This window comes from Balearica regulorum, chromosome 16 (genome assembly GCF_011004875.1).
Source record: "Balearica regulorum gibbericeps isolate bBalReg1 chromosome 16, bBalReg1.pri, whole genome shotgun sequence".
NCBI lineage: Eukaryota > Metazoa > Chordata > Aves > Gruiformes > Gruidae > Balearica > Balearica regulorum.
The window spans coordinates 16,906,059-16,925,115 of record NC_046199.1 but is presented as its reverse complement, the minus strand read 5'-3'; the positions used below and the strand labels follow the sequence as shown (position 1 = coordinate 16,925,115).

The 19,057-nt window shown below is 42.6% G+C and overlaps 1 protein-coding gene across 1 annotated transcript in view; it reads right to left on the bottom strand.

Moving 5' to 3' along the window:
* The window catches only part of LOC142604185 (uncharacterized), a 170,038-nt gene that overhangs the window by 10,888 nt on the left and 140,093 nt on the right, over positions 1-19,057 (bottom strand). Inside the window, exon 5 of the mRNA XM_075769046.1 lies at positions 1,371-2,149. Within this exon, the coding sequence (XP_075625161.1) occupies positions 2,008-2,149 (142 nt within the window). The 3' untranslated portion in view covers positions 1,371-2,007. The remainder of the gene's footprint in view (positions 1-1,370; positions 2,150-19,057) is intronic.

The following is a 19,057-nucleotide window of genomic DNA, read 5'->3' as shown; positions in this document are numbered from 1 at the left end:
TATATAAGGGTATTGCAAAATACTAAATAATAAAAGCTGCTACCAAACAACAGCAGGAAGATTCATCGCCCTAGAACGTTTGCTTCTCAAACAGACAAAGCCTGGCGATTTTCGGGAAATTACGCCTTGGCGGGTGACACCACTTGCTCTGTGCATTCGATGTGGGGGAGAGGGGGTTCTGCCTGCATACTCTGTCTAAATCTGACAGCAAGGCTAAGGCTGGCACTTAACTGCATGAATCACCAACTACTGAAATTTAAAAGCTTGCATATGCAAATCACTAATTAAACACATTAGCATAGTCAGTTACCTAAACTGTAATCTTAATCGTATCTCCAAGTTAGGCATGCAATCACACACCCATTTTGCAGATTTGCATTTGTGAGCATGGTTTCCCGAGAGCTAGGTCCAGAAACTAGTCTAATATCCAATTTTTCCTCATGTAGTTCCAGGAAGGAAAAGGAAGAGTGAAAGTATGCTGAGTGGCTTCCTCTCCTGAAAAGTAGTGGGGAATTGTACAAAATCAGGAACTGATGTGGACAGCTGAATGACAACTGAGAGGGCGAGCTGGTGAGTTATGCATGCTCCCATTTAATGTAATGCCCATCTTTGTGACTCCTTTGACCCAAACAATGTGGATTTCCCTCTGTTAGCGAATATTCAGACACAGGAAAAAGACTATGTGCCAGATTTTGACTTTATTTACATTGAATTACCTGAGATTAGAATCTGAAACTAGAAACTTTCTTTATACAGTTACAAATAGCTATATTATGCAGTTTTAAGGGGTTAAGAAAAGGAGGAAATCATAACCACAGAAGTCATAAAGGCAACTTATCCCAAGCCAAATAGTTTTGTTTCTAACGCAGGGCTTTAATTACAACATGTCATATAATGATGACATAGTGCTATAATAGGCAAATATAATGCATTAATCTGATATTATATTTTGGCTTTAACAATAGGTGCAGCGAACCAGCTTTAGTGGATAACTCATTCAGAACCTATCTGCACACTCCACCTAGATACTTATCTGCCTCTTTAATTAAGTGGAGGGAAACTTCTTGAGGCCATACCCATAAAGCTAGTCTCTGATGATAGCAGAGTTACTGGAAGCCTTTGGTAATCGCTTACACCCACGTATTGCGGTTAGCTTCCAACTTTGGCTCTCTCCTCCTCGCTTTGGAACCACCTATTTATCCCCTAGTGTAAATCCCCTCGTGTTTTTGTACCCAAAGGGGTACAACAGACCTCCTGGGGTTGGTTTGAGCAACATGTTCAACAAACTGTCATTGGCCTCCTCGGGACTGAACCAAGCCTCCTAATTGCAGCGGTGGAAAAAAAAGAGCATTGGCAAATTTTTCACTTACCCGTATACTTCTTCATACAGTAGCAACAGACTGCATCGGTGACCACAGTACGGCCAGCGCCAGCTTTCCGTAACCCAAGTTCCCCAGATTGGCCTCAGCATACGCTCAGGGCAATCAGAGACACTTCAGTGGAAGCAGGATTGGGCCTCATGAGATAAAATCATCTTTCCTGATTCCGTGGGTCCTAAGTAACACTGCGTGCATTGAAAAAAACACCTTTTTCGCTTCTTCAAACACAAGGAGTTTGTACGATTTGCACGCTAAGTGAAAAATAAAATTTCAACTAATCTATTAGTTTGGAGAAGGTGGTTCCCTGAGTTGCAGTGCTTGGTCTCTACTGGGAATTTTTGAGAGAAATGTCCTGCTCTGAGGCACTAATACACAGAAATGATAAAGACCAAGGATGTGAACAGCATCTGAAGCAAGCACAGGGACAGCAACGTCGAGGCCACGTGAGAGAACTCTCCGAGGCGACCGCAGCGCTCAGTAAGTGCTGAGGTCCCTGTAGCAGAATAGAGGCCGCTGACATGAGGCTCCTATACCTCGGTTCTAGCTAAGCAAGCCACACAGGGTGAGCACAACTAAAATGGCTCCAGCAGCTCACCGCCTCCTTGTCCTTTTTCTCTCCTTCTGCGGCTCACTTCTGTACTCTCCTCCGGTCTTTTCCAGTATGAAAGGCTCTGCTAATGACCTTTGAACAGGTGATGTTGAGAATGTCACTGCAGAGCTTCTTAATTGTACGGTGGCGCCTAGATAATGTGGTGATGGGTACTGAAATGCTGAAAAACAGACAGACAGATAGCTAGATAAGATTAGATATACAAGTAATTCAGTCAGTCATCATACAGAGCAGCTGACATAAGTTCATTTGTAAAGCCAACTGCTAAAATTGCTTTAGAAGTCCTTACATTTTAATTCTGTTGAAAGACAGACCTTTGATCTGAATTGTTTTGGTGGCATGTACATTATTTGAATGGAACCTCACCTGACCAGGTAATACCAGACCGGTCATTCCTGGCATACTATTGTCATAGGAGAAGAGTGTACATGCAAATCCATACCTACCGATAGCTCAAGGGCAGGCAGATAACTGAGCATCATGGAACAGATATAGACTGAAAGGATGAGCACCACTTTATGCTGATATGCAGAATGAATCATGGCTAATAAAAAGCTCAAACAACCATATATATGACTAAATGTAACCCCAAAACACTTTTAAATTTAGTATGATCAGAAAATAAAAGGAGAAAAATTAATAGACAAGTGTTATTGCTTCTCTTTTTTCATTAATATTTATTAATTTACACTGGAGAGAGAGATGGAGGAGGAAGAGAAATAAAACAGACCTGTCAGATTCGCTATTGTTTATAGACAGCTTTATCTTCCAGCTCTCAGGTAGTGGCAAAACACTGGGATGTTTGTATTGCATTCATTGCAGGGAAAATGATTTACATTCACATGTTATGTTTTTTTTAATTCGACAGTAAAAAAAAAATTCAAAGACACTTCCTAGGGCAGTTTATTTTTGAAGTGGGTTATTTGTTTTCACTCTAAATCTGAGGCCACGGCAGTATTCCCAACTATGGAAAGGGGTAAGACAGTTGATACAAAAGCGTAGAGTTCATTAGTCCACGTGTTTCTGAGTGGCATTCACCCCGGCACAGACACTTTGCACCGCTAAGTCCCACTAAAGCAAAAACTGCTAAGTGCACAGATGAACCACAGATAAATGGTTGCATGTCTTAATTAGTGATGGCTGAAGCTCTCAGAAGATTCTGTGGTTGAATTAGAATAAGCATTCAAAAAGTTCAAATGTTAATCCAAGCCTCTTTAGCTTGTAATGATGGAAGTCATTCTCCAGAGCTGGCTTACTCATTCTGTTTTTTAATATATCCTGACTGAAATTGGGGTTGAACCACTGCACAAACAGCAGCTGTCATGAAAAGTAGCTCCCTCCTTCATACCCACTCAAAATCAGTAATTGTAGGTGTGCAGAAAAATCAACCGACTGAACAGCAGTCTCCAGACAGCACTTGCCAGAGTCTTGTGTCCTTCTGTGACACTTTACTTTTGCGTACACTTGGCTCTAAGGCCTGAAGGCTGGGATTAATCTTACCGTACTGTTAGAATCCCCGTTTTCTTAACATTTGGGAAGCTCAACCTCTTTTTGAAGGTACCTGCCTCTTGCCAGTGACTACAGTGAAGGAGCTAGACTCCTAATTTGAGCATCTCATTTATTTGCCTGTACTTTGGAAGGATCAAGGTCCAGCTGTCTTGTGAAATGCCTCATGTTACGGTATCTCCCTGACCGGTAACCTGTCCCCCATAGCTAGTTACAGGATGTTTCAAGTCAGCTTTCCTGCACATGGGTGTATCGTAATGGCCTGTAACACGGGCAGGTTGATTCTCTGGACAGAAGTGTTCACATACAATGTACCTAGAGCCTGATTCCCCACTGTCTTAGGACTGTGCAGCCAAACCCATGGACTCACAGCAAGTCCACAGGGTGTGCGAGATGCTGCCTAGCACATCTGGAGGTGCCAGGCTCTCAGTCTGCATAACTTAAAAGCAATGGCAGATGAGGCCGGTAGCTACAGCAATTGTACTTGTATGCCAGATGTCTGCATGAGCGAGTATCAGGCTTGTTATGCATGTATTTGACATCTGCAGAGAGTTGTCCAGCTGGTGCATAAACGGAGTAGGTGCACCGCGTAGCAAATAGGTGCAAATCAAGCACAGAAGTATGCCATCAGCTGAGACAACCATTTAAAAATAGATATCTAAAAGCATTACGTAGTAAAGTGCTAAAGAACATTGTTTTAATTTTCAAAATTGCCAAGCAGCTTTTTTTTTTTTTTTTTTTTGTTTTGAGAATCAGACCACTTCACACATTTCCATTTTAAGTTTTGGGACATGATTTTATACACCTATTTTTTGAGGAACATTGGCCAAATTGCTAGCTGTCAGCTGGAGTCTTTATCAGTAAATCGGTAATTTAACATTTTAGGCCAAGATGCACAGAAAACAAAACTGGGCAGAAACTTGTATAGTATGGTGGTAGTTACACTGGAAGCCATAAAAAGGATTAAAAAACCTAGTTTCATTAAAAAGTCCACTTCAGGAAAAAGGACAGAAATGTACTTTTGCGAAGTTGGAATGCATACTTTTGTCTTTGCAGTGATAACAGCAGTCCTTCTTACAGCATTGTGCACTTTCAAAGCTTTGAATGAATAGCTGTAGCTAATGAATAATAGCACCTTTAAATAAAATCTTAATTGCAAAACAAAGCAATAATAAAGAAAAGTTAATACCTTTTTTTTTTTTTTAATTCAAAGCTTAGAAAAGTTTAGGTTGGAGTTTTGGGTGAACGTTTGGTTGCTGCCTTTTCCCCTTTTATCTGAACCAGCTCACTCAGACCTAATCTTCATCATCTAAACCACATTATTAACACACAAAATAACTTTGGAGCAAGTCAGGTCCAAGCAGGAAGCTGCAAGTACTATCATGTCTTCATGATATTAGCCAGCAAAATAACTGTGGTTTCTTCAGTTTTTTGTTGTTGTTGGTTTTGAGGTTTGGGGGGTTTTTTTGTTTTTTTTTTTTTTAATTCTCTACATTTATTTTTTCCTTGAAAGGGGCTTGCATTTTTGTTTCTTCTTTGTGTTGGAAACTTTCAGATTTACAATCTTACTCCCGGAGGGAATGCTTATTCTCCTAGACAATCCCCACACGACTACGGCAGGCCTGGACCCTTACGCAGAATGGCTAAGGACAGCTCTCACTCTGCGCAGGTTTGTCAGCCAAAACCAACCTGTCCAGCCAGATAGCACCTCTCCCACCTGGTCAAGTTTAAAAGAAAGTAGCTATGACTGCACCGTGTGAGGGGGCTGGTCCTGCTGGTGTGTATTAGGTTTGCTCACAATATTCCACCCAAATTGGATGTCCTGAGAAAACAGATGCTCCTTTACTTCCTTCAGGATCCCAGTGGGTTTTAGGTAGGAACTCTGTACTAAGCTGCTCAGATCACAGCAGTTCTGGGCATGTCTAGACATAAAGCTGCTGGTACTGGAAGAAATGTTATCCTGAGCAGGGAGGAACCTACTGAGTTGGAGGTGCTTAAGTCCTCTTTTGCATCTGGCCCTAACTTGCAAGAGAGGAAGAGCCAAATGCTCAAAGGCAGCTCCCATTTTATGGCTCTAAATTATGCAAAAAAATTACGGACTTGATAATTTTGCACCTGCATTTGTATTGGAGGTGAGGGAGAGCCTCGACCAGGCAGGGAGAGGCTCTGATTCTCTGCCCTTTCTCTGCTCGGTGAATTCAGAAGGGAAGAGAGGCCTCATGCCAGCAGAAGTCATCGTCCCCATGTGTGTCATACACTCCTATGCAAAGCTCTGCAGTTGGTACACTGGGTGCTTGTTGGGCAATGGCATGGAGAACGCTGGTTTCCTTGGAACATTTTCTATTCATTGTACTGTTCCTTCCCGGCATTTCAGAAACCACCACAAAGACAACGACAAAAAGGAGGAAAAAAAACCTTCTTAAAATGAATTGTGTGTCTCTTCCCTCACTATCCCAACAGCCTTGGCAGGCTCATAGGAGCCAGGCAGAGCTAGTCTCTGCTGGATGTTACTTTTTGCACAATTTTGTGATAATTTTGGGGAGTTTGCATGATTGAATGGTGAAAACACAAGGAGGGAAGTCAGGACTCTTAGTCTTCATTCCTGGTTCTGCCACCAAGATCCCATTTGTATTGGGATGACATATATAAACTCTTTTGGTTGTCCCATTGGCATGAACCTTGGTTTATGTATTTGCTACTTGTTATTTCTAGGGCTATCTAAGGCTAAAATCAAAACAACAGCAAAATGTCCCAATTTATCTGCGAAACAAATTATAAACCTAAGAACTATGACCTCTCTGCTCTAATTCAAAGCCTGTTAAAGACAATGCAAAGACATCTGTTGACTCCAGTGTACTTTAGATTACAGTGCATCCTCCTGATCAGATGGAAAGAGAAGGCGGCCACTAGAACTCAAGGAAGGGATGGGAGTACTACGATATATATTAATGGGAAGTAAAAACACCCTCAAGGGATGCTGGAAGGAAAGCTTCTGCCATGGCTTGGCTAGCATACACAAGTTTAGGGACCCGGCTTTTGCAGCTTCTTGGCTCATCCTAGGAAGAAAACAGCTTCCTGTCTTGACCTCTTAATGTGAGTTCTGCATTTGCAATTTGCAGTACTTTTCAGGGAATCATAGAATCTTTAAGAGCAAACCAAAAAAAGGGAAGAAAAGAATGAACCAAAAATGTGTTACTGTTTTTGAAAATTAAATCTCATGCTTTCATTACATAGCACTGCTATCTCAATACTGTGGTTTTCAAAACAATACAAACTTCGTGGTCCTTCTTTAAGTACCAGCTTCCCTGGGGTTGGTACCTACAACTGCCCTCTCTGCCTTTCCAAGTCCTCTTTTACATTAACAAAGTGGTTCCAAACAAGTGGTGGGCTACACATAAAACCTGGAAAGTTTATCTAAGAACAGATTTTTCCTAAGTTATTTCAAAGTCTTTATCAAAAGAAAAACTGCAAAGATGCATAACCATGATCCACTAATAACCATGTCATCTCTAGTCCATCCGCTATTATGGTGCAAAATGAGGGAGTTAGTTTGAAGAATATGAACACTGATTATATAAGGAGATGCTTTGGGTTGTGACCAGAGATGGCTCTTTCTTCTGAAAATATACTGAATTTGATTCACTAGCAGCAGTGACAGAAAAAGATGCTTTGGTTCATAAGGAAATGCTTTGATTCAAGTATTTAATTTTGCTTTAAGAGTGTCTAAAAAATATAATTAAGCACTAAACTGAAATGGAAACTCTGAATCCCAAAGCTAAAACATTTCACTTAGAAAATACTAAAATTGTGTAATTTGATTTGTTTGGAATTTCAGGGTCATATAACTAAAACAGTCAGTTGAAACCGGTTCACAAAGCATTTCAGTTTTCCTAGATTTGAACATTTTGGCTAAGATTATCGGGTGATAATCAACGGGAAGATGTTACTGTGAAGAAATGACGTGCTGTCAGAACCAGGATTCCAGTATTACTGAATACGGGTCTACAATGGCAGTTTACTGCATTATTTTAGCAATGATATTTACAGACCTCTCAGCTGAACGGTGGAGTGAGTATAGCAAGGAGTAAGTCGTGGTGTGCTCATTATTAGCTACAGCAAAGTTACATCTCAACAAATCCGTAAACTCCACTTGACAGGAAAATACCATGCACATTTGTGATGCCACAGAAATAAAGTATCATAATTAAAAGAATGGTTCTTTTACCTCAAGGTTTTATTTAGACCTGTCCTCAAAATTAATCCTAGGCAGGTAATTTATTGTTTATCCACATGACATTTAAGCAGCATATTTAATACAGTTGCAGTTCATACTTTAAATTCAAACATAACACCAATCCAACAATTTTTGGCAAATAAAAGGCAGCACTGTAGTGTCAAGAATTCAAGGAGACTCCAATCTAATTTAAATGGTGTTGCTCTCAAAAGCTGGCAGCAAGGACTGCATCTTTTTAGAATGTTTCTATTAGAAGCTGATGTTTATGATCGCTCTCAGCTTGGCAAGAAAAACACTCTTCTAAACATTTACATTTCACATTCTTTAGGACAGTTGAAAAATGTTGGCTTGCAGTACTCCACACTGCAGAGAGATCGTGAGGAATGTTATAGTAGAGCATTAATAGCCATGTACTTTTCTTGTTCTTTGATTTACTGTGTGGTAGTTTTTATACTAGTTGTGCTCTTAATGTTGTCTGTCCTGATTTGAGTTTCACTCAAACAACATGAGCCTACGTTTATTTCTCTAGATAATAAAAACAAAGTCAATTCATTTATTAATAATACTTTGTACTAATATTATAGTGACCATTGGGAGACTTCCCAATTTGAATATATTCACTACATACTGTTGCAAAGCTCCCCAGCAGAGTCAGAAAATGAGCCTTTTTCAAGAGATGCAGTCTGTGAAGGGGGCGCTCCCGCTGCTCTGTTTGTCCAAACAGACTGTGCGCTGGTTTGCCCACGACTCCGATCGCAATGTACAGACATCAGCAACAAAAATAATAAGGCAGCGTAGAACCCCCAGTCAGTCCCTTTGACTCCAAGGTAACTACTTCCATGAGTAACAACTGCCACGTCTGAGTAAGATGTTTGTGTTCTGGCTGCTGTGTGCCACGGGCCCCAGCACACAGCTCTGGTGAGCTCCCACAAACTGCCATTAAAGCCAGCTGGACGGACTACTTGTACCTGCCTCTCACTCCCTTGCATACAGATTTCCCAATCTGACCCAGCCCAATCGCATCAGGGGAAAAAAAAAAAAAAAAAAATTAGCATTGGCTTTATTCTTCACCGAGAGCACTGTTTTCCAAGCAATGTTTTGATAGTACAATTAAATTGTAGATTAGAGGTGCATAAATGTATGCCATGTGTTCTCCATTCCACAAATCACTTACGGATATGTATGACTCTTACTGACATAGCTAAATGAATCGCTGAATTAGGACTGATGCATGGGATACAATGAAGTCCTAAACATTGCCAACTCCCAGGAAGGTCACTGAAAGTTGATGGTACCTAGGAACTACAGGACTGAATAAATACAAGAATGTATCCACACGAGTAATTTTCTGTATGCAAATCATCTCACTGCAGCGTTGCAATCGGTGGGAGTCCCCAGACGGGACTGCTCCTGTGGGTAAGCTCACTCATGGTCTGAGGATCTGCAGAATCAGGCTTGGTGGTATGTGCTGGATGCCTGTGCACTATCATTTTAATTCAGTTTGCTAAGGTGTGTACAATCTCTGTCAAGGTACACATAAGCCACAATCACAGTGGCATCGTCAGCTGCTTCAGGTCTGGGCCGTTTTGCTGTCAGCTGAAGACATGAGGCTGATGGTTGCAGCTTGTTCGATGGCACTTGGATAAAGAATAAAATTTGCTATATGCCTTGCTGGCAGTAGTAGCACAAACTCAAGGGAATTTTACAAATTGCGAATACAAACTGTAGGTGTGAAGTCTTAATTGCTCTTCATAATTAGGCAACAATACAAACTGTACGCATGTCATGCCCTTCATCAGAGGAATTCAGGTAACGCAGAAAGTTTATTAAAGTCTCATCAAAACATGCTGCTGTGACAGTATTATACGAGACCCCCCCGCCCAAAGCAGCCATAAACTCCCTGTCTGGGCCATGGCAAAAAGCCTGGGACTTGGGCTACCGGCACGTGAGGTCAGGAGTGCACTCCCTGTGCTCTGAGCTAGCAGAGGGTTTGTGTTGTTCAGGGAGGTGCTTTTATTTGGCAGGAGAAAAGCTGGGTCTTGCTGTCTTCCATCAAACTTGTCTGGGAATATTTGCAAACTCATGGAAACAAAAGACAATGTCTCCTGACAAAACTTTTTAGTGTAATTCTGTGCAAGAACACTCTCATTTCAGAATAAAATGACCACACAAAGACTGACTCAAAAGTAACTCCCTGCCAGTCTGTAGAAACTGAAAGTTTCATTTTAAAGTCGAAGGCACTTTAAAAACCCCCATGGTTTTATTTAGCTTGTTTCCAGTGTGTACATCCCCCCAGAGCAAGCACCCAAAATCCAAATAAAGTCAGGGGAATCTCGAGGCACCTGGTGACAGTTGCCTCACTGCAAGACCATGGAGGTGCTCAATGGCTCATTTCAAGGCAGACATTAACAATGAAGTATCTTTAAAAGGCTTTGGAAATTTTTAGCCTAAGTGACTGGGACAGAGGATGAAGCTAAGGAATTCCTGTTCTCATAGGCAAGTCCCCTCAGAGCAACTTGTTATCAATTACTAATCTATATTCATACAGATTAGCATATGCAGGTCTCTATAGGAAACCAGTAACTCATCACAAATCATCAGCGTAATAGAACCTGTGTCTAACCAGTATCTTGAATAACACTAATAACTCTGAATAAAGAAATAAAGGGAGCAGCTCAGAGTGGGTGGGAAGCAGTCGCCAGCAGGCTGGCTAGGAGGAAGGGAGAAATAATAAGGCACAGAGTTCCCAGGAAGGGCCAGCAGGTGTATTTATAGAGGTCACACACCTTCTGGTCAATCAGGTCTAAACCCAGAGGAACCACTGGTAAAATACCCATTGCTGCTGGCTTTGGCAAAAGCCAATTAGAGACGCATTTATATTGTAAACCCTAATTTCTAGGGAATAAAAGTGTGGAGAACTTCAAAGAGTTGCCCAAAGAAGGCTGGATCATGGTGTATGTTCAGGACTGGGACTGACGGATCCCAGCGCCTGAATCTGTGGACATTCTTTGAGATTCCGGGGGGGGGGGCGGTATCTTAAAGCACTGGCCTCTGGTTGCAAAACTTAAGCCAGAATGGAAATAATTTGTACTTGTTTACTTTATATTTTACTAGTTTACTTCCTCCCAGTCTAGAATCTAAATGTTCAATTAAACACTTGTTTTGCTACAAGGCTTGTCTGGCATTGGGGGTAAGGTAAATCGAAACAAAGCTGTGGTATTACAGTTCCATGGAGATCATAGATTGAGTCAAAGAAGCACGTGTGGGTAACCCTGAGAACCTGTACCCCAGCACAGCTTCATGAGGTTCTGCAAGCGGGAGTATTTTCTGCTGGGCTGCAAAGAACCGCTGCAGGAGCTGGGACAGCCAAGCGCCAGGTTTGCAAAGGCGGTCCCTTTAGTAGGCACAAACAGAACTCTTTCTGAGGCACAGAGAGACTCCCCACTGATTCTCTAAGCCACGGTGCTGTACAATGAGTAGACCAAAGTCATACCACGGGTTAGTGACAAAGCTGAAAAGAATCCAGATTGCCAGCTCCCTGTCCTAAATACCAAATGTAGTCCTGCCTACTCCTCTAGGACAAAAGCATAACAAAAAATGTTAAAAGCTTTCAAGAAGCAGTGTGGATTTTGCTGTTAAAAGGAGGAAATATTATCAAAGGATCAGAAAATTCCACAAAGTAACACAACAGTTACTATTGCAAAACTCTGGGGGATCTCTTCTGTGGTATAGAGTTATTCAGCAGCTCAGATTCATAGCAGTATTTCTTCGTCCTCCACAGTCATAAATTCTTTTTCCTGTTTTGGATAAGTTCAGTAAACTCAACTCTTTTGGCTTCAGTGAGAGCCAGACCTTGCCTAAAATGTAATATTTTTATTGTCCTTTCCATAGAACATTTATGCTGTGTTTACCAGGTTCATTTCTTTTTTTCATTAGAAGCTAATCGCAATGCCATTAGCACTGCTTTAATGTCATGAGAATCATACTCTGTAGGGTGCATCCTATGACTGCCTCAAAAATCTCTCCCTGTGGATATTTTGTCTCTGTGAAATAGTCTGGTTCCAACTATTCATCTTTGCCAAGAAGAACAATGTTACCAATTATTCCTACAGTGGAAAATAAATCAGAACAATCATTTGTTTTCTTGCAGTTGGTTGTACATATCCTTCATCAGAAGAAACTTAGCTATGAATTAGAAAAATTGCCTTCCTCCTTCCCAGCCTCTTCAGTTTCTGCAGGATTCATGGTATGCCTATGCATCAGATGAGTTACTTTACCTGGGCGGTAGGGATTGTTCCAAGTTCATACCTGCTCACGACGTAATTCAGTTTTATGAAGGAGACTGGCATAATGCCTATCTACAAAAAATCTCCAGCATTATTACGTAGAGCACAGAAGAGTTAACAGTGACCCAGTAAAAGAAATCAAGAATTTGAAGGTGGTTTTGCAGAGAGAAAAGATCTGTCGTTAGTGAAAAGAAATGAGGTGAAATTACTGCAAGAGCATTTCTGATCATGCAATCAAGGAAACGTAGAACAAAACTGCAGGGCACAGTGGGATCTGTGAGTACTACCTTGGGGAGAAGGTACTACAGATACTTCTTCAGATAAGGACATATCAAAATTCAGTGCCTGAGCTCAGAAACCCAAACATTAGTATTAAAAATACAATCAGTTGATGTTCATGGATTGGGGCATGAGTAGCTTTAGGACTTGGCTCTCATATTCTGCTTAGGCATGCAATTCATAAGACTAATTCAGATGTGCCATTCCCTTGAAGGTATCAGAAATCAGAGCAGATGCAGGCTCAGGTTATACAGTTACCCTTCTGTGCACGCAGTTGTGAACAGCTGATCCTGCAGATTTTTTGCATTCAGTGTTGCTTTGCACACGCAATGCAGAGGTGTTGTCCGAGGTGCTGAGTCCTCCTCGGTCATTGTGAAGCAGAAGGAGGCTGCAGGTGCTCCACGCCACTGAAAATCACATCATTGGCTTAATCATCAACAAAGTCATATTACCAAGATTTGCAGCTGGTATCCAATGAAATCTGAGATAGCAGTTAGAGTCCTAAGCAACTAGTAATACCAGTTTTTCTAGAAAATTAATAAATGCAAATGTTAACTGTTCTAAATTCACTTAATAAACAAGTCACCTGGAAAGATTTGTGGTTTTCATTAGAACAGAGCATATAAATAGAAAAGGAAATGGAAGGCCTGATACTTGGCGTCCAATAAACCCCGCAATGTGGCCAAGCTTTTGCAGGGCTCTCTGGGTATGCAATGAGATAATTAGCAAAAAATGTCATTGTAGTCTTTCAATCACTATAAAATACACTTAAAATGCTTTCTAAGTGTCCAGCCCATTAGCAACTAATGAAGCAACTGCAGCTGATAGGCTGGATCCTGCACTAAACAAGGCAGAGCAAAGAAGATAAACAGTGCTAAACTGCGTGGCAGGCGTAAGAGGCTGAGAGGCTCCAAGGAAGTGATTCTGTTCTCAGCTAGTGAAAGAGAGTGGCAAGGGACGAGCGTTGCCAAGTGCCTCATTAACACAGAGGCAGCGAGCCTCGATACGTGTCCAGTGTCCATTCACACAGAATGATTTTGAGGCTAAGTGAGCAGAGGAACTTGAGATTCATCCCCATTCAGTGTCAGAAACTGTGTGTTGCACTGAGTCTTGGTGTTGTTTCCATTCTTGCCTTATCCCCAGTATAACAGCTTGCTGTCCTGTAACAGGCAGGCCAAACCCCAAGCAAAAGTTTTGTGTCACTGCTCAGTGCAGAAAAAACTATGGTCCTCCTGAAGTCCTGGCTCTAGGAGACAAATGTGGATTCCCCTGGAAATCTGCCCAGATCTAAATGTGAGTATGGAAATGGGTGTTATTGCTGGCACACTGTGTTTGTGTTCAAACTCTCCCTTGCCTGCAGTTTCTAGATTTTTCCTACTGAAACTAGTGTGAGATTATAAATGTAAAGAATCTATCAGATAATTAGGTATCATCTTGATAATGAATTATGGATTGAAAACAAGTCTCATAGGCTAAGAAAGTTTGAAAAATTATGCATTTGCCTCCAAAGGAAAAGGAAAAAGAAAAAGGACATGTAAGCAGAATAAAACTACTGTATCACAGGTATAATGTCTTAGCAAAACTAACTCAAAGGGTAGATTGCATTTTGAATCTGGACCGTGAGTAACATCTTCCCAGCTTCTCCAGTGGCCTAGACATGTGTCACCTTCCGCATGTCTCACCAGTCCCTCAGAAAGCAGCTATAATGTGCAACCACAGTTCCCAGCCGTGAAGCCATCACGTGCTACCTGCCAAGCCTGGCAGAGCCCAAGCGATGACACTGCTTCACACCACTGCGTGGACTGCAGTAAAAATTACCCAGATGACCTCCATAAAAACTAATCAAGTGGCCCTGCTTGAAGCATCCTGTCTCCTCCTGGAGTTATGCGTTGGAAAGGACTCTCTGAGTCATCTTCCTAATTTGCATGTCCCTTTGCATCTTGGCATTAACAGTCAAGAGCCATTGGAGCCAGCTAGAAAAGCCTCATGTTTGTGCTCTCCCATGCAAATACCTCTTCTCCCTATATATTAGTTACTGTGTGTGGGTTTTCTCTCTCACTCTCTCTTGCCATATGTGTGGGAGTTGATGGCATCAACTTTATGAAATCTCAACACATGCCAAGAACAGCTGGAGAAGTTGAAACAAGTTCTGGGTGAGGTGAGTTTCATGGGCAGGGACTGGAATTAGCAAAGGTACGGTGGCTGCTTGCCATCCTGGGAGTCTCACATGGAGTATGTGGGCTTTGCTTGCTCCAAGAGCAGATTCCCCATGGAAAAAAGGATTTGATTTGATTTAGATAATGTCGATGGCAGAGATAGCCGAATTAGAAGAATCTGTTCACCAGGAGAGACCATCTCTGCACCTCTTCTGTGACTGGTTCATTATGTAAATATAAAAATTTCATCATGAGTTTGAGGTAATTAAAATCTTTGGCCAGCATGTAGCACTCTTCATCTTCAAAATGCTTTACTAACATTAATAATTAATCACCACAACACTCTGGGAAGGTTATCATCTTAATCAATGGGTAAACTGAGGCACAAAGACTTAAAGTATCACAACCTGCTAGTGGCAGTACTCTCGTGTCCCAGCCTGGTGCTGAGTGTGTTGCAGTGCGTGGCCAAGCTACCCGATATGCTTTCTGATAAGAAGGAACAAACCAGGAGGGCATTCCAGGATGAATGACATCAAACGCCCTCCAGACTGCACACAGAGCAGAACCTGTTAATCACTGGCTGCTCCCTACAGGTCTCCGTGTTCTCAAAGCCAGGATGTCTGTCCTCCTCTGTAACATCTATGCGTTTCTCTTGATCTTTCTGCACATTCCTTTCAGCAGTCCAACAGTATTCCTGACATGACAGATACACTCTGGCCTCAGCCTTAGCTACGACTCACGTATTTACACCTTCTTTTCTGGGTAATTTCAGAATATAAAGAACCAACGATATGACTGATGCATTTTAGTGTTATAAATTGTTTAATAACTAGTGTTTGCTTTTGAAGCACTTTACACATCCACCTCAGAAGAATTTCAGCCTTTTGCCTCAATCTCTTATACAGGAACATTTGAGTCTGGTTCAAAGTTTGGTCTTGAGTTGTTAATTTTCTATAATCAAGTCCTGTTTAGACTAGTAAACACAGCTTTTAACTTATCAGTTTCTGCCATTAGTTCCATCTGGGCATCTTCACTGGGTCATACATTATTGCTTAAGTATGTCATTCCCAGACAAACCTGGGGCGAATTGTGAAAGAAGTGACCTCCCTGCCCAATTCAGAAAATGAAACTTCAACGCAGTTTACTAAATACAGAAATATGCACAGTACATCGGAAAGAAAAGTTTGCTTTTCTTGAGGCTTCACAAGAGGGATCTGACAGATCTGGCAGGCTGTTATTAAAAATAATTAACCTAATCAAAAATCCCTTTTCTCTTATTTCTGCCTAGTCAGGTGAATATTAAACACTAGACCCTAGGGGGTGTGTGTGTGTGTGGGGGGGGGTGTAAAGAGGAAATCAGCAGCTATGTTTTCATTCAAACATGTGTATGAAAGAGCAAGTACAGATATGCCTTCATATACCTGAAGTATGCATGTAATTAGTATGACTACACAGGGAGTCATCAGACTCGTATACATGACTGGCCACCTGCATGTCATCTGGGCAGTTGTCTTAACAGTGACAACGCTCGTGCATGCAACCCTAGCATTTAAACGTACGGAAACACATTTTTCTGGCAAAGCGGCCCTGTGAGAGCTGCTGGTGTCCTAACCTCACACTCCCCAGGAGTTCTGGTACCTGTTAGGACAATACTTCTCATTGAACATGTAGAGTTTTGTACCTGTTTGGTTTAGAGTAAACCGGCTGCCTGTGATGTCTTAACTCCTAGCATCAGCACCATGAGTACAGGTACAATTCTCTCCTCATCACTCCCAAACCCCTTTTGTGTTTTCCAGAAGTGGAGGAGGCAAAGAAAAACCCTAGTTCCTTTGAGGTGGGAGCTCATCCCAAGGGGGAGGAGAGGGAAGCTGACCTCCAGTGCATTTACTGATCGTATTTATTTTTAAAGGCACTTAGGCATAAGTCTCAGCCTATGGCTCTGCTTCCTGCAGGCACACCCTGCTTGTGGCTGTGAAGGTACTCACTAAGCACTAGTAACACCCAGCATTTATATAGGGCTTTTCATCTTCAAAGCACTTCCCGAACATCGTTTAATTAATGAATCCTCACAGCCCTCTGTGAGGTATGCACAGTTATTACCCCCACATTTTACAAGTGAGGAAAACTGAGGCAGCGATTAGCTGAGGCAACACTGTGGGAATTGGGATTAGAGCTCAGGAGAACACAGGAGTGCCTGGACCCCCGTCCCACGCACAGATTGCCAGGCTGCCTCCTTGGGGAATGCACGTGGCGCCTCAGTTCAGCACAGTATCTTGAACAGGATCAGTGCTGACCCTTTGGTGCATCAGCAACATCTTTTCCTTCCAGGTCCAGATAGGCTTTCTGTGTGGAGATCTGGGAAAAAAACACCAACCCTTTTTGATCTTTCAGTATCAGTTCCAGATCCTGCTGTCACCCAGGCAGGAGATCCAAAGAAAGGACTGAGGCTTCAGAGGAGGATGGCTTCTATTACCTATAGCACTACCTAACACACTCAGTTTTAGTGCCTTCACAGTGGTTTTAAAATGACATAGAAGGGGGACTTTCACCCAGAGATCTCAGAGTGCTCTGTGGATGAAGGACAGTGTTGCAATCCCAAATCACAGCATGGCTCTGTGCAGACTGTCAGACCAACTCAGGCTTGGCCTCGGCTGAAGATCTGATGATTCACGACCCTCAGCCCACATCCATGAAAGTTCAGTGAGTTTCACTCACATCCTCCTCAGTAACTGCGGGTTCCTCCCTCGAGAAGCCCCAGGGTATCCTGGTTCCCAGCTGCCATGTGGACAGGAGCAGACTTCCTGGTCGTGATGGTAGCCGGTAGGGTGAGAGAGGACACCAATGATGAGGGTTAAACCCGGATGGTTCAACCTCGTCAAACTTGAACATCTGAGAGAACCTGCAGGGCTTGGTTCCTTTCCAGCCCTCCAGGGCTCTCACAGCCCTAATTATTATTGTTGTTGTTGTTATTATAACAAAACATTCATATACTGCCATAAAATACAAACTAGATAATACACGTTCCTTGCCTGAAGAGTTGAGGCTTTAAACAGGCTGGACACTCTGAACAGGATCCCTCAGGAGAGACAGGGAAGGCACAGCCCTTTCGGAGCAATTTCCCCTCTCAATTCCTTTCAAGTACGGCTGGACACTGAAGGGATTTGAGATGCAGCAATACGCAGCTGACCAGGCAGCATCAGAGATACAGCATTCTCCTCCAGCTGTGCCTCGGCGCATGTTCTGCTATGCACAGCAGCTGTGGGAGAGAGATTTGGGGCTGGCAGTCACACTCGCGAGGCAGGGCACTGGGGGGGGGAACGGGATTTCATCGTGGGTGCGCTTCTCAAACCAGGTGCAGCTCAAAGCTGGTACCTACCACTCGTAAAGCAATGTCCATCCCGCTGTTCCTGGTGGGGTAGCAGCTCCCAGCTCCTGCTGAGTTCTCACAGGCATCACCCGGGAATTGCTGTCAGTCAGTTGATCAGCAATGCTGCCTCTGTCTGAGCCAGACGGTGCGGTAGCACCTGCAGAAATGCAGCAGGAGCCGCTCCATCCTGCTCCAGTACAAGACAACCATCCCGCAGGCATTGTTTCAAACGCACTGTTCAGCTAACCAAAGTTGTGGAATTGTAATGCTCAAACCAGGGCCATGGTGGTGCATAGTGTGCTGATGCCTTTACACAGCTGACTGCCAGGAAGCACTGGGGGATCTGTGGCTTGTCAGTGCTTCTCTGACTGAGACTGAAGCCTTCTCTCGCCGGTGAGGTCTCTTCTGTTCCCTCCTGACAGTGTTTCCCAGTCTAATCTGAAATGCCATGAGATACTGAGCCAAGGGAGAAGTAGAAAATGTTGCAATTCCTACGCTGCACTTTGAAATGAAATAGTAATACTTGTAATTAATAATAATCTCTAATGAAAAAAATAAAATAAAATCCCTGCTTATTCCAATATAGGCACTTCAGGTAGTACTAGTGCGTCAGGCAGGCTTATTCAGCCTCTGGACAGACTCATCCACAAGGCCTAGCAGCAACACGCCCTGTGTACACCTAGCATCAGTTTGAACAACAACTGCACCAAAACAAAACAAAGACACGGAGCACTTTAGGTCCTTTGTATGTCTAAGCACAAGAGAGGGATCCCTGGCCAGTTTTTACCAACTGAAGGCCAGAAACTGTCCCTGCATCTATATTCATAACTCATAAAACAAACCAAAACAAATCCCCAACAAAATACATTTACAATGAAGGAAACATGTCTCAGAAGTGCTGCTGTTTTCATTCCCTCTAGTGCTCTACGTTCCAACATTCTCATGTCCTCTGACCATTCAGTCACAAAGACATTGAGCAGACACTGTTGAAGTTTTTGAACGCTTAATCTGGCCTATGTTAGACCTATGTTAGCATAAACCCAAGTAAATATTAAGAATAGGGGCACACGTAATATATTATTAAGGAATATCGTGTTAATGTTCTGATTATTATTGAAGGCCATAGCAATTTTCATCGCAGAACTGAAGAGGCAATGGGGAAACCTCACTGGACACCCACTGTAAAGGCTGACATCCCCCGCTGCCCACCCCTAAACCACAACACTGCTGCTGCTTCTTC